At 47.9% G+C, this 27,965-nt stretch overlaps 1 protein-coding gene across 4 annotated transcripts in view; it reads left to right on the forward strand.

Annotated features, from left to right (window-relative positions):
* igf2bp2a (insulin-like growth factor 2 mRNA binding protein 2a) overlaps positions 1-27,965 on the forward strand; it is a 246,149-nt gene that overhangs the window by 97,615 nt on the left and 120,569 nt on the right. For all 4 annotated transcript variants that reach the window (XM_038786815.1, XM_038786799.1, XM_038786808.1 and 1 more), the window contains exon 3: positions 19,707-19,755. In XM_038786815.1, coding sequence (XP_038642743.1) covers positions 19,707-19,755 — 49 coding nt within the window. The remainder of the gene's footprint in view (positions 1-19,706; positions 19,756-27,965) is intronic.

Consider the following 27,965-nt stretch of genomic DNA (forward strand, 5'->3'; position numbering starts at 1 on the left):
CGGAGGGAGGGAGGGAGGGTGTTGGAGCCTGGGCCGGGGGGAGGGAGGGAGGGAGAGAGGGAGGGTGTTGGAGCCGGGGGGAGGGAGGAAGGTGTTGGAGCCTGGGCCGGGGGGAGGGAAGGAGGGAGAGAGGGAGGGTGTTGGAGCCTGGGCCGGGGGGAGGGAGGGAGGGAGAGAGGGAGGGTGTTGGAGCCTGGGCCGAGGGGGACGGAGGGAGGGAGGGAGGAGGGTGTTGGAGCCTGGGCTGGGGGGACAGAGGGAGGGAGGGAGGAGGGTGTTGGAGCCTGGGCCGGGGGGACGGAGGGAGGGAGGGAGGGTGTTGGAGCCTGGGCCGGGGGGAGGGAGGGAGGGAGGGTGTTGGAGCCTGGGCCGGGGGGACGGAGGGAGGGAGGGAGGGTGTTGGAGCCTGGGCCGGGGGGACGGAGGGAGGGAGGGAGGGTGTTGGAGCCTGGGCCGGGGGACGGAGGGAGGGAGGAGGGTGTTGGAGCCTGGAACGGAGTGAGGGAGGGAGGGAGGGGGGGAGGGAGGAGGGTGTTGGAGCCTGGAACGGAGTGAGGGAGGGAGGGAGGGGGGAGGGAGGAGGGTGTTGGAGCCTGGGCTGGGGGGACGGAGGGAGGGAGGGAGGGAGGGTGTTGGAGCCTGGGCCGAGGGGAGGGAGGGAGGGTGTTGGAGTCTGGGCCGAGGGGAGGGAGGGAGGGTGATGAGTGGTATGACGGCAGTGGGGTGCCTGCTGTATATTGGGGAACCCTGTTGCCCACACATACTGACAGGTGGACGTCGAGGCAGACTGGAGCAATGCATGAATAGATGTTTTGTGTTAAATATTTACTGTTTATACAACACAAACAGGATGTTATGAGGTTATGATTTTTGAGATTCACCTGAGTCCTACTGAAGCTTCACTGTAGCTATAGTGCCTGGATCCCAGAGTAAGGATGGGTACCTTCCCTGTGCCCGTTACTAACTAACTCCCATTCACTGTTTGATATACCCCTTCGGTTCCCAACCGGACCTGGAGATATCCCGGTGTCCGAACCAACATCGTTCAAATCCACCTGCGGCACGGTAGCACAAATGGATAGCACTGTGGCTTCACAGCGCCAGGATCCCCGGTTTCCATTCCCCGCTGGGTCACTGCGGAGTTTGTGCGTTTTCCCTGTGTCTGCGTGGGTTTCCTCCGGGTGCTCCGGCTTCCTCCCACTGTCCAAAGATGTGCAGGTTAGGTGGATTGGCCATGATAAATTGCCCTTGGTGACCAAAATGGTTAGGAGGGGTTATTGAGTTACGGGGATAGGGTGGAAGTGAGGGCTTAAGTTGGTGGGTGCAACCTCGACGGGCCGAATGGCCTCCTTCTGCACTGTGTGTTCTATGTTCTCTGTTCACCTGAGAGGAAGTGGGGGCTCAGCCATTTGTCTCACCGGCTCTTAATACTGCACTGCAGCACCTGTCAACCTGGATTACTTGCTCAAACCTACATGGTGGACCTAGAATCCACAACCGTCTGACTCTGAGACAAGAGTGACTCTGAGGCACAGCGAGGTTGAACGGTTTGTATTTAGGAGGGCTATTAGCAGGATTAGGCTATTGAGTTGGATGATCAGCCATGATCGTGATAAATGGCGGAGCAGGCTTGAAGGACCAACAGGCTTCCTCCTGCTCCTATCTTCTATGTATCTAGCGAGGGAGCCAAGTGGTGGAGGTGATTATTTCGAGGCAAAGTGACAAGAATGCCTCTCTGGAAGTGGAGATGGTGCGAGTGGCTGGTAACAAGACGTTAGGAGCCATGGTTGCAGAGTTGGAAAATTGCTCCAGAAGACAGAATTTGAGGGTGTTTGGGTTGCTGGAGAGCTTGGAAAGTTTATGTTCAAGTTACTTTGGAAGATGGTGGGGGAGGGGGCAAGAGCATCTCCTCCTGTGTTGGATCGGGCCCACAGGTCATTGAGGCTGAAACCTTGTGCTGGTGAGCCACCATGAGTGATCATCGTGCACTTTCACACTTTTCAAGATATAGAAAGAGTTCTGTGTGGGCAAAAGATTACCGAGACTCCGGATGGGAAGGCCACATTGTGAGGATCTATCAAGATGTTGGAGCGGAGCTGGCAAGAGGCATTCAACAAGGCCAAGGCTGCGTTGCATCAGAACAATGTTTGATTTGGTGTACTTTATCCAAGTGACTGATGAATCGAAAGATATCTACTTTGAAACTTCGGAGGAGGCCGAGGCATTTTTGCAGAAACATAGACTAGGCTCGTGATAACTGGGAATTATATTGGTTGGGAGATGCATGTCTGGGCATGGGAGTATAATTTTTTGGGTGTTTTCTGGATGTTTTGGAGCTTGGATTTTTACTGTGGGTTTTGTGGTATGGTTGTTGCTCCTGTCTCTTTTTTTCCTGGAACGATTAAAGTTGGATTTGACGGAGGGCTGGTTGGCGTTATGGGTTTTTGTTATGTAATTTTGTTCCTGTGTGGGGCCACGCTGCCAGCTAAATAGTTAGTTAACGGAGAAGAAAGATGTCAGCAGCTCATATGGTGGTGGGCGGAGGTTTGAGCAGGAACTTGGGTGTTTTGTTTGAATTTTGGTTGAGGGGGGCAGTCTTTGTTTGCCTTGCTGATGTTTGCTGGGTTATTGGGTGTGGTATGATGGGAGGTAGCGGGATTGTTCTCTGATGGTGACTGTAAACTGTTCTTTGTTCTTGATGGCGGGGGGGGGGGGGGGGGGATTTGGTGGTCTTCCTGGGTGGGCATTGTATTGGCTCTTTTGAATATTTGCTGGACTACACAGAGTGGGAATGGCTGACTGAGTCGGGGAGAGGGGTTGGGGGAGCGGGTAGATGACCCTCTATTCGTCTGGTCACTTGGAATGTGAGAGGGGTTAAACAACCCAGTAAAAACGTTTGCACAGTAACAGCGTTTGCACACTGTAGGAACTTGAAGGCTGATATGGTGGTGTTGCAGGAGATCCATTTGCGGATTAAAGATCAGACAAGGTTACGGAAGGGCTGGGTGGCGCAAGTATTTCAATTCGGGACTTGACAGCAGAGCCTGGGGAGTGGCGATTTTGATTAATAGGAAAGTATTTTTGGTGACTAAGATTCAGATAGTTCCGAATGGGAGATATGTAATCGTCAGTGGGTGGATGGCGGGTAACCCGGTGGTCCTAGTCAGTGTATATGTGCCAAACTGGGATGATATAGCTCTTCTCAGTAAATTGCTGACTTCCTAATCTGGATTGCACCAACTAATCCTGGGAGGGGATCTTAACTGCATACTGGACCCTGGGTTGGATAGATCGAGGCTTAAGTTTTTGAGTCCTTCTGGGGTGGCAAAGGCCTTTATGGAGCAGGTTGCGCCGGGGGGGGGGGGGGGGGGGGGGGGGGGCAGATCCATGGAGATTTTTGCATCTGAATGAGAAGGGTTTTTCTTTGTTCTCTCGGATCTACTTCTTTGTGGTTGGCAGGTCTCTGCTTCCGGAGTGGTGGGTGGAGTATTTGGTAATAGTGATTTTGGAACATGCTCTGCCTTTTGTAGATTTGATTGTGGGTCAGGCCCCGCTCAGCACCTCCCGTGGAGGTTGGAGGCGACGTTGTTGGCGGGTAAGGGATTCTGGCAGAGGGTTTCCACCACGATTGGGGAGCACATTGATTTTAATAGGAGTGAGGAGATTTCGTCTTCGACCTTGTTGGGAAGCTTTGAAGGGGACTTTGGGAGGAGAGATAATCTCTTAATACGACAAATAAAGAGAAGAGCGAATGAGTGGAGAGACGGTGGTTGATGGAGACCATCTTGGAGGTAGATGGTCAATACCCATGCGCCCGATGCCAGAGGTGGCAAGCAGAAAGAAATTGCAGTTGGAATTTGGACTGCTTTCGACGGGCAGGTTGGTGCGGCAGCTGAGACCCTCGATGGGGGCTTTTTATTTATATTTTAAAAAGTGTTATGATTGAGGATTTTAAGCTGTACAAGCCAAAGGCAGTTGTGAACATAGGTTAGAAGATAAGAGGTGTGTAATAATAGACTAATAATACTACAAAGTAAAACAATAAAGAACAAAAAGAAAAGGAAGAATTGTATGTACATCGGTTCTGTTTAGCTATTTAAATCGGCTTTGGCTTCTTGTTTTGCACTGCCCAGCGGGTTTTTATTCCTGACCATGTCCCCCGCCTCCTTTCTTCCCCCCCCCCCCCCTTCCCCTTCTGGTGTCCCCCGTGCGTATTTTGTTGTTTGCATACTGATATTGATTGGCCTCTATGTTTCATTGACCTCGCCACCCACCCCCTACTCCTTTCATTGGCATACATTATTGTGTTGAGCCTTTCAGTTCCCTCTGGTTTACTGGTTGTTAGCTGCAAACAGGTCTTGGAACAACTGAGTGAATGGCCCCCACGTTTTGTGGAAGGCTTCTTCCGACTCCCGGATGGCAAATTTGATTTTCTCCATCTGGAAAAATTCCGACAGGTCGGCCAGACCAGTTAAAAGGTCCAGAGTCTTCACTGACCTGAAACTTTGAAAACCAACAGTTTTCCTCCAAAGGACGCACCTAAGGGAGAAGGACCAACTGCAGGTAAGGAAGGACTTTGTGGGACAGATCTATTATTCCTGTTACAGGATGAGAGCCATGCGGGGGGGGGGGGGGGGGGGGGGGGGGGGGACACCAGACGAATTGCCAGCGGACTTTTACAAAACATTTGCGATGACCTTGGCCCCACACTTGCGAGAGATTTTCACAGACTCACTGGCGAGGGGTACCCTGCCGCCCACATTATCATAAGCCACAATCTTGCTGGCACCCAAGAAAGACCCAACAGAATGCAGTTCCTACAGACCCATTTTGCTGCTAAACGTAGACGCAAAAATACTGGCCAAGATCCTAGCCAAAAGGCTGGAGGACTGCGTAAGAGAGGTGGTAGAAGACCAGACGGGCTTTGTCACAGATAGACAGCTAACATCGAACATTAGGTGCCTGCTGAACGTGATCAACCCCATCCGGGGAGGAAACACCTGAGGTGATGATCTCGCTGGACACAGAGAAGACCTTCGACAGAGTCGAATGGAAGTACCTCACAGTCGTACTGGAGCGGTTTGGGCTTGGAGTTCACCGCCTGGATGAAACACCTGGATAGCCCTCCCACAGTGAGCGTATGGACAAATACCACCAGCTCTAACTACTTCCAGCTGCGGATTCCCGCTGTCCCCACTGCTTTTCGCCCTAGCGATCGAACCACTGATGATCGCGGTTAGGGCGGCAAAGAACTGGAGGGGGATCCAGAGAGGAGGCAGCGAGCACAGAGTCTCGCTCTATGGTGATTACCTGCTCCTGTACATCTCGGATCCTCAAAGCAACAAGGAAGGAATCATGGCGCTCTGAGAGAATTTGGAGCCTTCTCGGGCTGCAACATACCCTGGGAAAAAGCAAGATCTTCCTGGTGAACCCGCAAGGGGGAGGGGCAGAGCTGGAGGGAATGCCAATTAAACAGCCCGACACAAATTCCACCACTGGGATCCAAATCGCTCATGACAGGATAGGGATCCACAAATGAAACCTGACCAGCCTGACGGAGGAAGTTAAAAAGGACCTGCAGAGATGGAACACACTCCTACTCTCCTTGGCCCAGGCCATGGCAGCACTTCCATCCCCACCGAATAAATACTCAACAAGCCCAGTGGTAATAGCAACACTCTGGTCGTGGAACAAGCTGCGGCAGCACTTTGGGCTAACCGAAATGTTCGATAAGGCCCCATCTGCAACAACCATAGTTTCACGACAATGGACGCCACCATCCAAAGGTGGAGACAGGACGGAGGGACGCTGACAGTTAAGGACTTCTACACTGACAGCAGACTGACAACACTTGAGGAACTAACAGGGAAGTTCCAGCTGACGGGGGAACGAACTAAGATAAATGCAGGTCAAAAATTTCTTAGGTAGGGAATCAAAGGGGCAGCACGGTGGCCTAGTGGTTAGCACAACCGCCTCACGGCGCTGAGGTCCCAGGTTCGATCCCGGCTCTGGGTCACTGTTCGTGTGGAGTTTGCACATTCTCCCCGTGTCTGCGTGGGTTTCGCCCCCACAACCCAAAAATGTGCAGAGTAGGTGGATTGGCCACGCTAAATTGCCCCTTAATTGGAAAAAATAATTGGCTAATCTAAATTTATAAAAAAAAAAGGTAGGGAATCAAGGACATAGCCACGACCACTGCAACAGTCGTTGTTAGAGGACCTAGTGGATGCGGACATATGAGCGAAGGGGAACTATGGCGACATGTATGGGCAGCTACTGGGGAGGGCTAACTCACAGCTGGACGAGGCAAGAAAAAAGTGGGAGGAGGGCTTGGGGTTTGAAATAGGATGGGGACTCTAGAGCGAAGCACTGCATATGGTCAACTCCACCTCCACTTGCGCAAGGCTAAGCCGAATGCAGCTGAAAGTGGTACACTAAGCTCGCTTAACTAGAACCCGAATGAGGAGGTTCTTCCCCAGGGCGGAGGACAAATGCGAATGGTGCCAAGAAGGCCTGGCTAACCACGCCCACATGTTCTGGCCTTGCCCCAGGATTTTTCGGTTTTGGACAGCCTTCTTCGAGGCAATGTCCAAGGTGGTGGGAATGAGGGTGGAGCCTTGCACAAGAGTAGCAGTCTTCGGGGTATCAGAACAGCCAGATCACTTCATGAGGAGGAGCGAGTATGTTTCTTGTATTGACCAAATGACCACACAACCAGTACGTTAGTTCAAAAGACAGTTTATTATTGAACACAAGACTTATCTCTCTGTGCAATGATACACGTAGCTACGCGTTAAACTACACCTGTCAACGAAGATGACCTTTACTTAACCTCTGGATGACCAACTCTGTGCGGGTAGGTAAGGTCTTTATCTGAGTCCCCACGTGTGTCGGTTAGAAATCGTCAGGTTTGTGTCGGCTGTGGCTCGTCTCTCTCGGGTAGCGTGTCTTGAACTTGGCTGGTCGTTATGATGCAATTGGAGTGGGCACAGGCCGGCCCCAAAAGAGATTGATCCCTAGTGCGCAGGGCTTCTTATCCTTCTCCCCTTCCGCGCTCTTTTGGGTGGGTTTAATTCAGGATCCAATGGATCGATAGGGGCTCGATCACTCCGATTGATACTGGCCAATTAGGGGCAGGTACCTTGATGGCTGGGCGGGTCCTAGTCATTATTGTTCCAAGCGTGTAGGCCTTTCCAAATCAGGGGAGGTGGCACCAGGGAGTCTGCTGCTAATGCTATTCCTTAATTTGAGTCTATTGTCCTGGGGAAATCGGTGATTGACCTTTTAACAGGTGCAAGTTTCAGTTCTGTCTGGTTTTCCTTTGCTCAGTACACAAAGGCTGTGTACTATCTGTGTCCCGACTTGACCACAATTCCCTTTATCCTTTGCGGGCGGCCATTTTAGATGGCCACAAGGGACCCTCCAAAGTGGCTGCTTGTGGTGCCTTTGTGTTCCAAGTTACCACGTGTCGCCTGTTGCAACCAGCCTGATGCCCTTGCTCTCTTTGTTCCCCTTATGGTATTCCCCCCCCCCCCCCCAAGCTCTCTTTCCTCCCCTAGTCGTCCCCTTGTTGCAGATGACTGCTTCCCATTCCCATGCTAGACGCCCTCTCCCTTGTGGCAGATGCACCTGGGCCTCTCTTTCCTTCATGCTTCCCAGTGCTAGCTTTCCCACTAGTGTGGTGGCCCCCCTCCCAGAGTTGGTTGTGTGTCCTCCCGTTGCCCATTCTCTGAGCTCCCTACCGTTTGTTACCCACACCCTTTCCTGCGCTCTGCTGTTCTCCCTCCTGCATTCTTCTCTTTCCTCCCTCATCCCAGAACGAGGCAGTGCAGTCCCATGCAAAGTGTTCACCAGGTTGATTAACTGTTCGCAAATAAACAAATAAAGTCTCTTCCTATGATCTCTTCATCGTTATCCTTGCTGCCGCTTCTTGAGCCCATTTTCAAGGACAAACTTGTCCGTGTCCGCAGGGGCTTGAAAAAGTGCTCCCTGCCTTAGAATGTGACCCAGAGCGTGGCGGTGACAGCATCCCAAACGTTACACCGTTCTTGTACAGGGCAGCCTTTGCCCTGTTGAATTCTGCCGGCGCTTGGACAGGTCAACCCCAATGCCCTGGTAGATCCTGATCCAGTGACCTCCCCAGTTATGGTTCGCCCAGCACAGGATTCTTTCCTGGCCTTTATACCGGGGCATCATACCGATTAGCGCCCTCAGCAGTTCTCCGGCTCTGGGCTTTGGGCGAAACGACTGGTGGGCTCTGTCTATTTTTGGTGAGTTGGGGAAGCTATCCCTATCCCTTCCCACCAGATTGCCCAGCATTTGGGCCACATAGTCGTGGGTTCCGACTTTCGATCCCTTCCAGCAGGCCCACAATTCGCAGGTTTTGGCGGATCGGGTTTCCTGGTCAGCGAATTTTCCCTTCAGACTCCCCTGTGTCACAATCAACCTTGCTACTTGTTTTCCCAGGGCGTTGATCCGGCTTTCCTGAGTCTCCAGTTGCCTCTCTGCCTTGTCTAGGGCTATCTGCATGGTCGCCAGAGCTTCCGTGATCGCCCCTTGACTGTAGCTTGAATGTTGGTTTTCGTCTCTTCTCTGTGTTCTCTCAGTTCCCTTGAGAGGAACATCGTCTACCCATCCCCTTGGTGTGGGGGCAGCTCCTTGTGCGGTGGGTCGGTCGTTCTGGCGAGCCCCGGGTTTCGCCGTCTCGTGCGTCTGCTGGCGTAGCCATTTGCTTCTCCGAGCTTTTTCCACTTCTAGTTTCCACGCGGCTCCTGGAATGGTTGTTGTTTGGCATTGCTCTTAGTGTTGCTGCTGGTTGAGGTGTGGGCATGATTTTTCCTTCGTATTAGCGGGCTGTTTTGGGTGAAAGAGCCTATTTTCGGGTTTGTGGGAGGAGAACCACCTGATGTGCGATTTCTCAGCACATCCCCGTCACCGGATGTTATGGAGGGGTTTTTGATGAACATGGAAAGAAGGCCAGTCACAACAGCTGAGGTGGAAGCTGGCCTCTTGGGAAACAGGTAAAGGACTTAAGTGGCAGGTTGATTTCTGCCCCACGTAAAGTGGGGGGTTGGCTCCTTTCTGGAATATAAATTAAACACAGGTAAAGGCGAATGCTTTCCGGTGAATCTCCCAGGGAGGGAGCTGATCTGGGGAGGTTGCCTTTTTGCTTGGCCAGGTCGAGCTTCCCGTTATCTGGGCAGCCCATAATTGGCCCTGCTCCATAAACTAAATTTTGCAGGTCTGGTAAATGGTGTCAAGGCTGACTTGAGAAACTGGGATCACCTCCTTCTGTCTCTGGCAGGTAGGGTCCAGTCGGTAAAGATGAATATCCTCAAGGTTTCGATGTTTCACTGTCTCCTGGGTTTCTTTCTCAAATCTTTCATTGTGAAAGTCAATAGAATGATATGAACTTTTATTTGGGCCAGCGATACCCCACAGTGTTACAAGGTGTTTTTGCAGAGGGAAAGGCAATCGGGGTCAAGCATTGTCCAATCTGTTTTTTATTGGGCGGCGAATATTGAGAAGGTGCGGGGTTGGGTTATGAGTATGGAGTCCATGTGGGGGTGGATGGAGAGCAGTGCCTGTAGAGGTACTAGTTTGAGGGCTTGGTTACGTCTCCTCTCTGTTTTCCCTGCAAAGTGAACTTCCAAGTCCTGTGCTTGTGGCCTCTCTGAGAATATGGAGACAGGTTAGGCAACATTTCAAGTTGGGCGCCATGTTGTTGTTAGCTCCATTCTATGGTAACCACCGTTATGTTCCAGCGGTTTTTAAACTCATTGTTCGGAGCATGGGGGGATGAAGGGTTGGAACGGTTCAGGGACATGTTTATAGAAGGGACATAGGTATGCTGGTTTTGCCGAGTGGTCGGGCAAGTTCCAGCTCCCAAAAACGAATCTGTTTAGGAATTAACAAATGCGTACATTTTTGCGCAAGGAGATTCTTCCCTATCCCATGGTACCCTTGCCTTGTTGATGGATAGGGTTCTTCCTACGGTTGAGCTAGGGGAAGGGAAGATATTGGATATTTAAAGTCAACTGGTGTCAATGGAGCAAGTTCCATTGGATGAGGTAATGGACCTGGGTCAGGTTTTCGAGGGGGAGGGGGGGGTGTGGAGTGAAGTTTTACACAGCCAACTCCACCTCCTCATGTGCTAGGCTCAGTTTGATTCAGTTCAAGGTGATTCATAGGGCACATTTTTTGGAGGTAGAGGTCTGGTATGAGCTTTGTTCACGGGGTTCTGCGAATCACTCATACATGTTCTGGTCATTCCCTAAACTCAAGCTTTTGGGTCTCTTTCTTCAGTACCATGTCAGGAATTCTTGGGATTGAGTTGGTGAGAGCCGTGTCCTTTTGTGGCTACCTTTGGGGTTTTGGATTCGCTGGACTTACAGAGGGAGGCGAAGGTGGATGCTCTGGGCTTTGCCTCGCTGGTAGTCCGAAGGTGAGTTCTGTTTGGGTGGAGGACTCCAGTTCTACCCAGTGCTTTGTCCTGGTTACGTGACCGAATGGAGTTCTTGCACTTAGAAAAGGGCAAGTATATCATGAGGGGTTGGTCAGAAGGGTTCTGTCTGAAGTGGCAGCTGTTCAATTCCTATTTCAGGGAGCTAGTCACCCATCAGATGTTTGGGGGGGGGGGGGTTCAGGATTTGTATTGGATTTTTGTCTTGGTTGTTTTTCTTTGGGGGGGGGTGAGGTAATGGAGAGTCTAGAATTGTAATTGTACTTGTTATGTAATATGGTTTTTACAGTGTTGTATTGAAAAATATTTCTTAATTAAAAATATTTTATTTTAAAAATGTTTTTATGTAGTCCTGTACTGTAACTGAAGTTGTTTGTAAATTTAGTCACTGACGTATTGGGGTAGGTGTTGCACTCTCAAAGTGAACGCTTTGCTGGGTCAGGTCAGCTGGAGTGTCGCTGTTGGTTTAGCCGAGAGACTGAGCACCCCTTGCAAATGGACTGTGTCCGCCTCCAAACGACATCCTGCACCAGCTCTGGTGCTTCTCTCTGACCTGCCCTGATGCTAGAGACTTGGACAGGCATTAGTTCCCTCACCAGCTGCTGACCACGTGAACCACGCTCGCTCTGTGTTTTTCACCTGCAGTTTAAGGAAGGAAGCAAAGAGCATGCAGACCTCGGGGATATCCCAGAGTTCTTCGCAGCCAATCGAGCATTGTTGCGGTTGTAACGGTGGAGATTCAAACAGCCAGCTCCGATGAACGCCAGTGTGGTAATAACCACTTAATCTGTTTCTGTAATGTTAGGCCAGCAGCAGTTACCCTGCTCTTCTTTGAATAATCTCAGAGAGTCTAACCCAGTGGTGGGCAACCTGCGGTCCGGGGGCCACATGCAGCCCATCTGGATTTTGAGTACCGCTCACGATACATTTTATTGATCGTTGCCCAGGAGCAGGGTTGCCACATTCTGCTGATTTCCGACCGCGTAGTTTTTTTTCCTACTGGTATGACTGAAGTGATTCACACGTAAAGCCAGGGTAAGTGAAGTGAGGTGCGTGCTGATAGCTCACAGCCATGTACTCCCTCTGCATCTGAACTGTAAATATTCATTTTATTTCTACCATTTGAAGATGATGACAATTCTATAAATGTATGAATGATGAAACATTTTCTATAACTCATGCAATATTCGACATATATTCAATCTTATTCACAGGGCCATGGTTAGTCAGCAAGCCCAATTTCAATCTGGAGTTGGAGGGCCAGTCATGTGGCCCACTCACTAGCCTAGATTACCTGTGACTGATCTAATACATCCAGCATCTGAAAGAGGGCTCATCTCTCCCTGCTGCACTCCATTGAACTGTCAGCCTGGATTATGTCCTCAAATCTCGAGTGAGATTTGAACCCATGATCTCCCCCCAGATTCACACTTGGTTCCCCTCTGCTAGTGCCCCTTTAGCATCTTAAACCCTCGATAATGGATGAAGCAGAGCTTGGCAAAGAGATTGGAGTAGCCTTGATTGAAGAGTACAGAGGGAGAGTTTGCAATATCAGTGCTGTGGAGCCATGGTTTCAACTTGGGAGGAATTATGTGGGTGGGGTGCTCTATTTTCTGCGTCCTCTCTGAATCACTGTCCACTGTCTTGCTCCGATTCCTTACTCAGAGCGATAGTGTGCCCTTGGGCCACATGGTGACAGATTATGGGCAGCACTGTAGCACAGTGGTTAGCATTGTTGCTTCACAGCTCCAGGGTCCCAGGTTCGAATCCCGGCTTGGGGGGTCACTGTCTGTGTGGAGTCTGCACGCTCTCCTTGTGTCTGCATGGGGTGCTCCTGTTTCTTCCCACAAGTCCCGAAAGACGTGCCTGTTAGGTAATTTGGACATTCTGACTTCCCCCTGTGTACCCGAACAGGCGCCGGAATGTGGCAACTAGGGGCTTTTCACAGTAACTTCATTGCAGTGTTAATGTAAGCCTACTTGTGACAATAAATATTATTATTAAAGAAGGGCTATGATTGGACATGTCCACTGGCAATATTAATAAATGAACAGACTTTCATCAATGGTTTGTTGGGTGAAGATGGTCCGTTGGTCAGCCGCATGCAGCTTCTGCCAGAATTATGAAGCAAAGTGTAATCCAAAAAGAAAATAAAAGATATTGGAGAGCAAGCTGATGTCTGAGCATCAGGCAGGCACTGCTTGCACACATGAGAAATTGAGGATTTTGTACCAATTGCTGATGTAATGTGGCTTTTGAACAATGTGCACACTCAGCTAGGTGAGGTAGGAGTGAGTGTGACTAATTTGTTGCTGTTACTTGGCAACAGGCTATTCCTGTGGTGCAATTAAAGCTGGCATTTTTAAAAACTTTTTTATTGTTCATCGAGCGTCAGAGTGAAGAAGGGAGGACTATTGCCAGATGTAATGTTGATCAAACATCCATTTTTCTCTTCAGATCTTTCTGTTGATACTGACTCACCATCTCCTGCTCCAGTTGCTAAAACCTCTGCCAGTCCTTGTGACAGTTGTGCTCATTTTTACACATCGATTTCAAATAGTTAAACCGGTTCAAATTTCAAAATGGAGGCCGAAAGACGAGATGCTCCATGGGCTCAGACCGAGTTGATTGATCTGGAACTGGATCAGAATACTGTTACTTTGTTGTAGTGGGCCAACACATGAGTAGTTACACAAATTCTGGCTGGTATGTAACTTAGCTCATTCGCATAATGAGTCATATCTCCTATCTATTGTGTCTTGGTTCATGAGTAACTGACATGGAATTCTTTGGGTTTCTCTTCATCGAAGGGTGAGGATCATCAGTTGTTAAGTATAGACTGGGTGTGATAGATATTTGGCCTTAAGGGGTTCAGTGGATACGGGAATAGGGTGGGACATTGGAGCTAATATACAAGGTCAACCATTATTGGGTAGCAGAGCAGACCTGAGGGGCTAAACAGCTTGTTCTTGCTCCTATTTCTGATTGTCTTAGGCTTTGGGACTGAAAGAACAAAGAAACGTACAGCACAGGAACAGTGCCTTCGGCCCTCCAAGCCTGTGCCGACCATGCTGCCCATCTAAACTAAAATCTTCTACACTTCCTGGGTCCGTATCCCTCTATTCCCATCCTATTCATGTATTTGTCAAGATGCCCCTTAAATGTCACTATCGTCCCTGCTTCCACCACCTCCTCCGAAAGCAGGTTCCAGGCACCCACTACCCTCTGTGTAAAAAAACTTGCCTCGTACATCTCCTCTAAACCTTGCCCCTTGCACCTTAAACCTATGCCCCGTAGTAATTGACACCTCTACCCTGGGAAAAAGCCACTGACTATCCACTCTGTCTGTGCTCCTTATAATTTTGTAGACGTCTATCAGGTTGCCCCATAACCTCCATTGTTCCAGTGAGAACAAACCGAGTTTATTCAACCTCTCCTCATAGCTAATGCCCTTCATACCAGGCAACATCCTGGTAAATCTCTTCTGCACCCTCTCTAAAGCCTCCACATCCTTCTGGTAGTGTGGCGACCAGAATTGAACACTATACTCCATGTGTGGCCTAACTAAGGTTCAATACAGCTGCAACATGACTTGCCAATTCTTATACTCAATGCCCCGGCCAATGAAGGCAAGCATGCCATATGTCTTCTTGACTACCTTCTCCACCTCTGTTGCCCCTTCCAGTGTCCTGTGGACCTGTACACCTAGATCTCTCTGACTGTCAATACTCTTGAAGGTTCTACCATTCACATATATTCCCCACCTGCCTTAGACCTTCCAAAATGGATTACCTCACATTTGTCCGGATTAAACTCCGTCTGCCATCTCTCCGCCCAAGTCTCGAAACAATCTAAATCCTGCAGTATCCTCTGACGTCCGCAGTTCCACCAACCTTTGTGTCGTCTGCAAACTTACTAATCAGACCAGTTACATTTTCCTCCAAATCATTTACATATACTACGAACAGCAAAGGTCCAGCACTGATCTCTGCGGACCACTACTTGTCACAGCCCTCCAATCAGAAAATTACCCTTCCATTGCTACTCTCAGCCTTCTATGACCTAGACAGTTCTGTATCCATCTTGCCAGCTCACCCCTGATCCCATGTGACTTCACCTTTTGTACCAGTCTGTCAGGAGGGACCTTGTCAAAGGCCTTACTGAAGTCCATATAGACAACATCCACTGCCCTACCTGCATCAATCATCTTTGTGACCTCTTTGAAAAACTCTATCAAGTTAGTGAGACACGACCTCACCTTCACAAAACTGTGCTGCCTCTCGCTAATACGTCCATTTGCTTACAACTGACCTAACGCTCACTGGCCTGTAGTTCCCTGGATTATCCTACCCTTCTTAAACAAAAGAACAACATTGGCTCTTCTCCAGTCCTCCGGGACATCAGCTGAAGACAGTGAGGATTCAAAGATTTCTGTTAAGGCCTCAGCAATTTCCTCTCTAGCCTCCTTCAGTATTCTGGGGTAGATCCCATCAGGCCCTGGGGACATATCTAACGTAATATTTTTCAAGACGCCCAACACCTCGTCTTTTTGGATCTCAATGTGACCCAGGCTATCTATACACCCTTCTCCAGACTCAACATCCACCAATTCCTTCTCTTTTGTGAATACTGATGCAAAGTATTCATTTAGTACCTCGCACATTTCCTCTGGCTCCACACATAGATTCCCTTGCCTGCCCTTCAGTGGGCCAACCCTTTCCCTGGCTACCCTCTTGCTTTTTATGTACGTGTAAAAAGGCTTGGGATTTTCCTTAACCCTATTTGCCAATGACTTTTTGTGACCCCTTTTAGCCCTCCTGAGCCCTTCCTTAGGTTCCTTGCTACTTACCTTCCTTCCTACTTACCTACTATTCCACACAGGCTTCGTCTGTTTCCAGCCTTCTAGCCCTGACAAATGCCTCCTTTTTCTTTTTGACGAGGCGTGCAATATCTCTCGTTATCCAAGGTTCCCGAAATTTGCCGTATTTATCCGTCTTCCAGGTTGCTGAAGGATTCTCTGGTGCCTTTAGTTTCTGGCACGGGGATCAAAACTCTGGATCAAGCGACATTCACATTGTCAGGTACAACATTTTTTAGCATGAGGGTCTGAGAGGCCATTTCATCAAAGATACCTGCTGCTCATCGTACTGAAGGAAATATGTTGGGAAATGAGTGCTTCAGCTTTGTGGCCAAATTGGCGATGTTGTTTCCCTGCTCCATACCTGGCTGTGCCTCAGTGCTGATTCCGCAAGTCATTTTGTCTAACTTTTGATATGCCAGCTTCAATGCTTCAAACCTGTTGGTTTTCTTTAAACATGTGTGAAATATCTTAGTTTTCACAACATCTGCTCATCCACAAACCCTTCCCGTGAAGAAAGAAATGATCAAGCATCCGAAATCCTCAAATTCTTGATTTTCCTTAGGACCGTGGATTTTTTGCAAGCTTTTGAATGTCGCTAAGGCCTTTGGCTCTGGTGGTACTCCTGTCTTTCTGAACGATAAGTATATTGTGGAGTTTCTGCTAGGTTTAACATATCAGTAATTACATTGAAGTATGGGTATTTCCCTGCATGCTATTGAAAGTGTTTTCCTCCAATTTTTCAGTTGAATTAACTGTGATCTGGGGCAGAATTTTATGCTGTCCTAATGCAGGTTTGTAGGCGGTTGGGGGGGCATTTTACAGGGAGAGTGACCATGCGTGAAGTGAATATATTAAATTCTCAGATGTGTAGTGAGTGAGATGCGGTAGCAGTTTTTTTTTTCAGTCTTCCTTTTCTTCTAATAATTTCTCTCCTTGCATGCTCGTTCTTTGTTTTTTGCACTCATTTATATTAATGACTTCCTTGCCAGGAGTTTTACCCCTCTCCCATGTGTGTCTCTCGCTCACTCTCTCTTGTCCTCTGTGTCTTTTGTGAGGCTGTCTTTCTCTCTTCCTTTCTTTTGCCTCCCAGTGGAAAAGATTATACTTGGCAGAATCTATTGAGCTGGTTGTGAGTATCACATCAGGGTTTGCCTCATGGCAAATGAATATTTCAAATGGTACAGTATTTGTCTAACTCTGATTTTGAGGGTTTTGAAACTTGGAAGTGCAGTATAGCACAGAATTAAGCAATAGTCTGTCACGGAGATCCACGGTTGACGCTATATAAAAATACTGTTGAAGATTCTTGGAAGAGGATCAATTTAATGCAAACTGAATCAAAGTATTGCTGCATTTGCTCTGTGATGTGAATGTGGGCGCCTAGTAATCAGGGTTATGGGTGTAGCCGCCTAGTGATTTGGTGCAAAGTTTATATTCCACCTTGGTCAAACAAGGAACTGGAGTCAATATATTGGGTGATTTGTGAGCTGGCACCAGATGAATGAGCATCATGAACCTTTCTCTATCACTGAGATTCTGATCCCTCCCATCCATTAGCCCATTGGGCAAAATTTCTATTGAAGTTCTTCCTGCTCTCGTCCTGAAGATGCCTTTTCTTGTTTCTCTCATATCTCCCTCCATGCCCTTTCTGAGACCATGTTGTCCCTGAGAATGATCATCTGTTCCCTCTATCCTAATCCCGCTAACTGTCACCCACCTAACTTCCCTTCCTGGTCCCCATGCTGGCTGATATTGTTAATGGTTCTCCCTCTTCAGATCCTTGTCTCTTCAAATCCGTCGCCACCACCCCATTCTGCAAAACCGCCATGCTGTTGTTGCAACCAACTGCCCCATTGCCAACTTCCCTTTTCCCAACTCCTTGAATGTGTTGTCCGAAAACCGTTCCCATCTAGCCCGAAATTTCATGATTTGATTCTCTCCAGTCAGAGTTGCGCCCTTGAACAGTGCGGGAACGGCCCTTAGCGAAGTCATAAATAACATCCCATGTGACAAAGATACATATTCTCTCCTCATCATCTCTCAATTTTTCTGCAACCTGTGACGTGGTTGATCCGCACTGTCATCCTCCGACACCATTGGCCCGCTGACTGGGACTGCTCTCACCTAGTTCCATTCTTGACCAATCGTAGCCAGGCTTCTCCTAATCCTCTTCTGGCTTCCCCACCCTTCTGAGTTCTATTCTTGGTCCCTCTTCTTTTGTTTATCAATGCGCTGTCCCTCAACAACACGATCTGTAAACACAATGTCAGTTTCCAGGTATGGACCGTCACTGCCACCTTTCTCTTCCATTGTTACTAAATAAGCAGATTGCATAACCGACATCCAGTACTGGGTGAGAAGAGCTTTCCTCCAATTAAATGTTGGGACGACTGAAACCATCATCTTTGGTGCCTACACCAAACTCTGTTCCCTGACTACCGACTCCATCTCTCTTCCTGGCAACAGTCAGCGATTGAACCAGATTGTCTGTGACCTTGTTAACAATTTGGCCCTGGGATGTTTTTCGAGTACTTTGTAGTGCTCCTGTGAAGCATCTTTGGAATGTTTTACAAGTGCTGTGTGAGTATAAGTAGTTTATAACATTGCTGAACAGTTGTCGAAACCCAGCTGATTCACTACATTCCAGGACATGAACCTGCCACCCTTCCTGCTATTTCCTATATGTGTCGCTATTACGTGTGGATGTTACTGAGTGACGCCAGGGCATCTCGGGATAGACAGTAAATACTGAATTTACAGTACTGTCTGTCAGCATTTCGGGGACAAGCAGTTTTAAACAAAAAGGGGGCACTGCTATGTCATTGGCACTCATGCCAATCAGTGCCAGTCTATAATTTGTAAAGGTCTTTCCTGTTTCTTCTTGCTTTTCCCTGTTTATTCCCTTATTTCCCTTTTATTTTACCATTATATTTTTGAAGCGTGGATGTTTAATGGACCTATGACTTTAAGGCTAAACAACCTGTACCTTTAAATCTAACAGAAGGATCCAGAAGGCTGTGCTGATTTAAATTGGCATCTGTGATGACTCATAGACGTTTCATAGAATTTACAGTGCAGAAGGAAGCCATTCGGCCCATAGAGTCTGCACTGGCTCTTGGAAAGAGCACCCTACCCAAGCCCACACCTCCACCCTATCCCCATAAACCAGTAACCCCACCCAACAAAAAGGGCAATTTTGGACACTAAGGGCAATTTAGCATGGCCGATCCACCTAACCTGCACATCTTTGGACTGTGGGAGGAAACCGGAAGAAACCCACATAGACACGGGGAGAACGTGCAAACTCCACACAGTGACCCAAGCTGGGAATCGAACCTGGGACCCTGAAGCTGTGAAGCAATTGTGCTAACCACTGTGCTACCGTGCTGCCCTCGGTTTGATTGATTTTGTCTGGTGGCTAATGAATTGACACAACAGGTCGAGTTCTGCCCAGTAACAGGTGGTGATTTGATCTGATCCCACTGGAGTGATTCAGAGCTTCAGGGGTTTTGTTTGGTTTTGGTTTGACTCCTGGGCAGGCCTGAGGAAGGACTGTTGTCCTCTCCCCTATCTGTTTTCCTCCAGAAAGGCTGCGTTTCTGAACTGGAAGGGTGTCTGGATGAACCTGTGCACAGGAGAACCATTACAGGCTGTGCCAGCAGAGTCCAGAATCGACCAACTCGCCCTCCAGAAAAAGCAGAGGCCGGGAAATAAACCACAAACTCGAGACAGAGTTTGATGTGAAGCAAAAGGCCTTCTCCAGGAAAGAGTATGAGTAATACATTTCTCAACTACGGAGAAGATCATTACAGGCTGTAAACCAAGGACTTTAATCAGCGAGCATACTGCAAGAAAACGTACTCAAGATCCACCATTGGAAGGAACGATTCTTGACTTTTGACTTTCATCCGTATTATTTTCACCCCTTCTTTCCCTGCCCCCTCGGTGTTTGTCTGTCTTGTGTGGGGAGAGGGTCCGACAGTTAAAGGGGGGTAGTGGATATTAGCTTGTTATCCTGTTGTATTCACTGCATTTTCACAGTCACTTCATTGCAGTGTTAATGTATGCCTACTTGTGACAATAAAGATTATTATTATTATTATTATATTTAATCATTATTCCTGTTATAAATAAACGGTAATTGTGTTTCAACTTACCAAACCTGGTGACTAATTATCGGCAGTCAAGGGACAAAGAGAATGTTTAATTCTCTTGTGACTCAAGGCCCCGTGGGGCTGGAATTGATTGCCGTTGCCCAGGTGGCGTAACACGTTTTAGTTAGATTTTTCCCAATTCCCCATTGCCCTTTGAACTCGCTCACTAGCACAGTGAATGCACCAGGACATGTGTTACACTGATGGGTTTTGTGTTTTTTTTTTGCAGGAGTCGGAAGATTCAAATCCGCAACATCCCGCCTCATCTTCAGTGGGAGGTGAGTAACCTGGAGGAGTTGGTAACTACCCAGTTATTTGCTTGTCTTTTTATATGGCCGGAGTTTGGAGTGACTCCATTGCATGCCAGAGACGCCATTCTTGACTCCACGTGATCACAGCTGCGCATAACTGCAGGAGTGATGGTTGGTTTTTGGAGGAGGGTGGGGGAGATGGTGCACAGCTTGGATTCAGTGCCAGTCTGGAAAATGACTGGGCAGTTGTTACTATTTGAGATAACCGAGGAATGAGTGAGGACAGATTAGTGATTTCACCTGTGATTAAACGGAAGATTTATTTGCCTGCTGCTTAGCCTTCCTTTTGCTGCGTTGACTTGTTTTTTTTTAAAGTGAATGGAATCCTATTGAAGGTATCACAGAATGGGAAACGAGCCCTAGTTGCCATCCATCATAGGAATTTGATGCAGCTTGCTTTGTTGGCTCAGTAGGTGGTTCAGAGTGCTATGGGCCAGGGTTTAGAGAACCCCAAAGTGTATCATGGAGTTCACCTGACCCACAACGTTTACTAGATTGTGGTATGGGGAGCAGACGACCTTCTCTACAGGTGTGGTACAACAGAAATGGAAAAGTAATTTTTAAAGCAAAACAATGTTTATTCTATGAACTCAAGTTAACCTTTTTAAAACATCCAGTGATTCATTATCCAGTGATCCAGCAACCATTAATTCAAATACAACCCCCAAAGACAACAAAACTAAGTCATCCTTTAAGCTTTCCTTTTAACATCCATATGACTTACAAAAAACATAACCTTTAACAGAAGCACATCAGGTTAAAGTCACTACTGAAAACATTTATAATTCTGAATTCACCAAATGATTAAGAGATAGTCTTCTCATGGCAGAGAGAGCAGCAGTACAGCTGCTTTTTCTGGCTTCAGCTCCAACACTAAAACCGAAACTAATACACATCCTGCAGAAAACAGCCTGCAACAAAAGTAAAAAACTGACTCCCAGCTCCACCCTCAAAGGTAGTAATCTCAGGATTGCTACCTGTGCCACACGCTAGTCAGAGTAGGAATATCAGGAAAGATAGGATGAATGCGTGGCTCGAGAAATGGTGCAAGAGGGAGGGATTCAAATTCCTGGGACATTGGAACCGGTTCTGGGGGAGGTGGGACCAGTACAAACCGGACGGTCTGCACCTGGGCAGGACTGGAACCGATGTCCTGGGGGGGGGGGGGGTTTGCTAGAGCTGCTGTGGAGAGCTTAAACTAATGTGGCAGGGGGATGGAACCAATGCAGGAAGTCGGAAGGTAGTAAAACAGGGACAGAAGCAAAAGGAACTAAGGGGGAAAGTGTAAGGCAGAGAAGCCATAGTCAAAAATCAAAAAGGGCGACAGTACAGGGTACAGTGACTGAGGGGAGCTCAGTGAATAGGCCCAGTAATACTAAAAGGAATAAAACGGGAAGTAAAAACTTAAATGGTAAGCGATGCGGCGGGTTGTTACATGAAGATATGGGTTCAACGACAAGGAAAATTAGGAGAAAGGTCAAGAGGAAATATAACTTAGGAGAGTTACTGATCGAGATGTTAAGATTCGAAACAGAGGTATAAAAGCCAACATAAGTGTACTTTACCTGAATGCCGGAATTACCGGAATAAGGTAAATGAGTTGATGGCGCAAATCACCGTGAATGACTATGATTTAGTGGCCATTACTGAAACATGGTTAAAGGATGGTCACGACTGGGAATTAAATATCCGAGGGTATCAAACTATTCGGAAGGACAGAGTGGATGGTAAGGGAGGTGGTGTAGCTGTGTTATTTAAGGATGACATCCGGGCAATAGTAAGGGATGACATCGGTGCTATGGAGGATACAGTTGAATCCATTTGGGTGGAAATCAGGAATAGTAAGGCGAAAAAGTCACAGGAGTAGTCTATAGGCCACCAAATAGTAACATTATGGTGGGGCAGGCAATAAACAAAGAAATATCTGCTGCATGTAGAAATGGTACAGCAGTTATCATGGGGGATTTTAATCTACATGTCGATTGGTTTAACCAGGTCGGCCAAGGCAGCCTTGAGGAGGAGTTAATAGAATGTATCCGCGATAGTTTCCTAGAACAGTATGCAATGGAACCTACGAGGGGACAAGTGGTTCTAGATCTGGTCCTGTGTAATGAGACAGGATTGATTAAGGATCTCATAGTTAGGGATCCTCTTGGAAGGAGCGATCACAATATGGTGGAATTTAAAATACAGATGGAGGGTGAGAAGGTAAAATCAAACACTAGTGTTTTGTGCTTAAACAAAAGAGATTACAATGGGATGAGAGAAGAGCTAGCTAAGATAGACTGGGAGCAAAGACTTTATGGTGGAACAGTGGAGAACCTTCCAAGCGATTTTTCACAGTGCTCAGCAAAGGTTTATACCAACAAAAAGGAAGGACGGTAGAAAGAGGGAAAATCGACCATGGATATCTAAGGAAATAAGGGAGAGTATCAAATTGAAGAAAAAAGCATACAATGTGGCAAAGATTAGTGGGAGACTAGAGGACTGGGAAATCTTTAGGGGGCAACGGAAAGCTACTAAAAAAGCTATAAAGAGGATTAAGATAGATTATGAGAGTAAACTTGCTCAGAATATAAAAACAGATAGTAAAAGTTTCTACAAATATATAAAACAAAAAAAGAGTGGCTAAGGTAAATATTGGTCCTTCAGAGGACGAGAAGGGAGATTTAATAATGGGAGATGAGGAAATGGCTGAGGAACTGAACAGGGTTTTTGCGTCGGTCTTCACAGTGGAAGACACAAATAACATGCCAGTGACTGATAGAAATGAGGCTATGACAGGTGAGGACCTTGAGATGATTGTTACCACTAAGGAGGTCGTGATGGGCAAGCTAATGGGGCTAAAGGTAGACAAGTCTCCAGGCCCTGATGGAATGCATCCCAGAGTGCTAAAAGAGATGGCTAGGGAAATTGCAAATGCACTAGTGATAATTCACCAAAATTCACTAGACTCTGGGGTGGTCCCGGCGGATTGGAAATTGGCAAACGTGACACCACTGTTTAAAAAAGAAGGTGGGCAGAAAGCGGGTAATTATAGGCCAGTGAGCTTAACTTCGGTAGTAGGGAAGATGCTGGAATCTATCATCAAGGAAGAAATAGCGAGGCATCTGGATGGAAATTGTCCCATTGGGCAGACGCAGCATGGGTTCATAAAGGGCAGGTCATGCCTAACTAATTTAGTGAAATGTTTTGAGGACGTTACCAGTGTGGTAGATAATGGGGAGCCAATAGATGTGGTATATCTGGATTTCCAGAAAGCCTTTGACAAGGTGCCACACAAAAGGTTCCTGCATAAGATAAAGATGCATGGCATTAAGGATAAGGTAGTAGCATGGATACAGGATTGGTTAATTAATAGAAAGCAAAGAGTGGGAATTAATGGGTGTTTCTCTGGTTGGCAATCAGTAGCTAGTGGTGTCCCTCAGGGATCAGTGTTGGGCCCACAATTGTTCACAATTTACATAGATGATTTGGATTTGGGGACCAAGGGCAATGTGTCCAAGTTTGCAGACGACACTAAGCTGAGTGGAAAGCAAAAAGTGCAGAGGATACCGGAAGTCTGAAGAGGGATTTGGATAGGTTAAATGAATGGGCTAGGGTCTGGCAGATAGAATACAACGTTGACAAATATGAGGTTATCCATTTTGGTAGGAATAACAGCAAAAGGGATTATTATATAAATGATAAAATGTTAAAACATGCTGCTGTGCAGAGACCTGGGTGTGCTAGTGCATGAGTTGCAAGAAGTTGGTTTACAGATTCAACAGGTGATTAAGAAGGCAAATGGAATTTTGTCCTTCATTGCTAGAGGGATGGAGTTTAAGACTAGGGAGGTTATGCTGCAATTGTATAAGGTGTTAGTGAGGCCACACCTGGAGTATTGTGTTCAGTTTTGGTCTCCTTATCCGAGAAAGGACGTACTGGCACTGGAGGGTGTGCAGAGGAGATTCACTAGGTTAATCCCAGAGCTGAAATGGTTGGATTATGAGGAGGTTGAGTAGACTGGGACTGTACTCGTTGGAATTTAGAAGGATGAGGGGGGATCTTATAGAAATATTTAAAATTATGAAGGGAATAGATAGGATAGATGCGGGCAGGTTGTTTCCACTGGCGAGTGAAAGCAGAACTGGGGGACATAGCCTCAAAATAAGGGGAAGTAGATTTAGGACTGAGTTTAGGAGGAACTTCTTCACCCAAAGGGTTGTGAATCTATGGAATTCCTTGCCCAGTGAAGCAGTTGAGGCTCCTTCATTAAATGTTTTTAAGATAGAGACAGATAGTTTTTTGAAGAATAAAGGGATTAAGGGTTATGGTGTTCGGGCTGGAAAGTGGAGCTGAGTCCACAAACGATCAGCCATGATCTCATTGAATGGTGGAGCAGGCTCGAGGTGCCAGATGGCCTACTCCTGCTCCTAGTTCTTATGTTCTTATGTTCCACCCACTCTCTGACATCACTGCAGTAATAAACACCCATTTCTTGAAGGTACTGTCACTACAGATACTTATATACACACCCATTTATAAACACACATTTCTTAAAGGTACTCTCACATGACAAAAGTTACGAACGATGGTGTAGGGTTGGAATCACAGACCTGGCATGGACTGCAGTTTACCTTCTGAGAAGAACATTTGTGAACCTGTTGGGTATTTTCATGACAGCATTCGTATGGTGATCGCAAAAAGGAAAGTTAAAGCAAAATACTGCACATGTTGAGATTCTGAGATGAAAACTGGAAGTGTTGGAAATACTTAGCACCTCTGACAGCATCTGTGAGAGAAACAGAGTTAAAGTTTCCAGTTGAATATGACGTCTTCCGGATAGTAAGATTCGATTCCCCAAGAGTTAACTCTGTTTCTCTCTCCACAGATGCTGAATATTTCCTGTTTTTACTGCAAGTAAAGGTTGATGTGTTAAATTCTGCTGGCAGACCCGAATTCTCCAAATGAAGCACACACATTTACAGCTTTAATGCACACTGCTTTATTAATAGGGGCATGGAGTCAAAAAGCAAGGAGGCTTTGTTGAACTTGTAGAGAACACTTGTTCGACCTCAGCTGGTGTATTATGCCAGTTCTGGGCACTGCACTGTAGGAAAGAAATGAAAACATTGGAGATGGTGCAGGAAAGATTCACGTGAAATGTGTCATGAACTACGTACTGGCCAGTAAGAGACTTCTGCCTACCACTATCTTTTAATTGAATTCACACCCAGAGTGTCCTGAAGGTATTTTGCTCACAGTGTGCACTGACTTCCTCTTTCTCATTCATCTGTTCCTCAATTTTCCAGTTGAAATGAAAAATGAAATGAAAATCGCTTATTGTCACGAGTAGGCTTCAATGAAGTTACTGTGAAAAGCCCCTAGTCGCTGCATTCCGGCGCCTGTTCGGGGCGGCTGGTGCGGGAATCGAACCGTGCTGCTGGCCTGCTTGGTCTGCTTTAAAAGCCAGTGATTTAGCCCTGTGCTAAACAGCCAGTGATTAGGTGGTGGTAAGGGTTGACCCTTCACTGTGCTGCATGCAGCCTAATGCCACAAACTTGACACTTGCTTGGTTGAGCACTGCACAGTTTCCCCAGAGCAGTTCAGGCGGTCAAATGTTGCTTGAGGAAGCCAGTGTTGTTCTCTGTAATTCTTTTTGTGGCAGCATGTTTCCCTGGTCCAGGCATGACCAACTGCCAAGGGTGCCATTGTTGTTGTCTGGTGTAGAGAGGCAGACCCCCCCCCCCCGGCTGTGACCCCACCACCGACCGTGAGACTAGTGGTCCCGGATTGCCACTGGCCCCATCTCCTTTGGAGATCTTGCCTCCACATACAGCGGCATGGTGGCACAGTGGTTAGCAGTGCTGCCTCACAGTGCCAGGGACCTGGGTTCAATTCTAGCCGTGGGTGATTGTGTGGAGTTTGTACGTTCTTCCCATGTCTGCGTGGGTTTCCACCTGGTACTCCAGTTTCCTCCCATAATCCAAAGATGTGCGGGTTAGGTGGGCTTACGGGATAGGGCAGAGGAGTGGACCTAGGTAGGATGCTCTTTCAAAGGGTCAGGTGCATGCTCGATGGGCCGAATGGCATTCTTCTGCACTATAGGAATTCAGTGGTTCTCCAACCGCATACTCCCAACACTGTGTAGCCTGCTTTTACCTCATTCCCAGAATCCGAAAACAAGACAGCTCTTGTCTTACCAGTTGTTTCAACCTTTTCCTGCCCGACTCAGTAAATATATTTCTTCCATCTCAACTCCATTTGTCCCCTTCCCTTGTACAGTCTCTTCCTACCCAGATTCAAAGCCCTATGTTACTTAAACAGTTTCCTGACCCTAACCATGTCCTCTTTACTAAGTATGTCAAATCCCCCCACACCCCCCAACCAGGACAGCCTGAGGTGTCTCCAGTTCTTTTAATAGAGACCTGAACAATCCCATCCACCACCTCCATCCTTCACCTTGCTACACTTGTTCTCGTATTTGCCATGAACCTGCCTGGAGACAGTAGTCGACTGTATGCAGAGGGACTTCAATTGGTATGTGTTTCCCGGTAATGAGCTTCGAATGGCAGTTTAGATTATAATTAAGTATAAATAGCGTATGTAGGAGAAATAGATTATAGTTGATTGGGAAGGTCCCTGAGATATACATTTGTTAATGTGTAGTCAAGGAAGGTAATGGGCGACTTCCGGTGGCGGCGATAACGTAGGAAGCCGCACATTTGGGAGCTCCCGTTTCAAACGGACTTTTCAGCTCTTTTTAGAGCCCAAAACGGAAATTTTTCGACGTCTCCCGGTGGGAGAAGGTGTGCTGATCGACTTTCTCTGCAGTTCATGACTAAAACTCGGAATGAAAAGGGGGAAAAAACGGCAGCAGCTCCCCAGAAAAAACGAGGGAAGGAATCCAAGATGGCGGCCGGCGGAGCTCCAGAGGAGTGGAAGCAGTGGGCCCAGGAGCAACAAGCTGCCCTCCTGCGCTGTTTTGCAGATTTCAAGGCTGAGGTACTGAGCTCTCTGCAGGAAACGAACAAAAGGCTGTCGGAGATTCAGGCGACCCAGGGTGCTGCCATCAAGGTGTTGCAGGCGCAGGCCACTGAACGAGAGGAGGAGGCCGGGATCCTCGTGAGTAAGGTGGAGGGGCACGAGGCACTCCACAAGAAGTGGCAGGACCGCTTCGAGGAGCTTGATCACCGCATGAGGCGGAAAAATCTGCGGATCTTGGGCCTTGCGGAGGGGCTAGAGGGGTCGGACCTGACAGCCTACGTGGCTACGATGCTGAACTCGCTAGTGGGGGCTGGGTCTTTCAATCTGCCCCTGGAGCTGGAGGGAGCCCACAGGGTACTCGCCTGGAGGTCTAAGGAGAATGAACCCCCGTGTGCGGTGCTGGTGAGGTTCCACCGGTTCAGTGATCGGGAGTGTGTGCTGCGCTGGGCCAAGAAGATGAAGAGCAGCAACTGGGAGAATGGGATAGTACGGATTTACCAGGATTGGAGTGCGGAGGTGGCTAAGCGGCGGTCTGGGTTTAATCGGACAAAAGAGGTGCTTTACAAGAAGAAGATTAAGTTCGGAATGTTGCAGCCTGCGCACCTGTGGGTAACTTATTCGGACCGGCATTATTATTTCGATTCCCCGGAGGAGGCGTGGGCCTTCGTGCGGACAGAGAAACTGGACTTGAACTAGGGGTTGGGGGTTGCGGGGTCGGTTGTAATACTTTATTGCTGGTTTCTGCTGCTGCTGTGTTCTCTTTTTCTGTACTTTTGCAATTTTGATATGGTTATTTATGGTGTTGTTCTGTTTTTTTTGCTATGGGGCATTGTTTGAGTTTTGTATCTTGCGGGGAGGGTTGTGGGGGTTTGTTGTATTCTATGTCGGGTTGGGGGTATGGAGTAGGGCTGGTATTTGGGAGCTGCGTCAGAAGGGTGTGGTGGGGCAGTGCGAAAGTGCGGGCTTTCCTCTGGTTTCCCGCGCTGCGGGGCTGGGGGGTGGAGACGATGACGGGGGGAGGCGGGGCCCTAACTGGTTCTTCCCCGCGCTGGAGCGGTGCCTGGAGGAGGGATAGATTGGGGGATGATCCAACTTTGGGAGGGGCGGGTTATTGGCAGGAGTTTCCGGGGTCAGCAGAAGTTAGCTGACCCACGGAAGTACAATGGAGGACGGTTCGCGGCTAGGAGGGTTCCTAGCCTGGGGGGGGG

The sequence above is a fragment of the Scyliorhinus canicula genome, chromosome 2 (genome assembly GCF_902713615.1).
Source record: "Scyliorhinus canicula chromosome 2, sScyCan1.1, whole genome shotgun sequence".
In the NCBI taxonomy this organism is placed as follows: domain Eukaryota; kingdom Metazoa; phylum Chordata; class Chondrichthyes; order Carcharhiniformes; family Scyliorhinidae; genus Scyliorhinus; species Scyliorhinus canicula.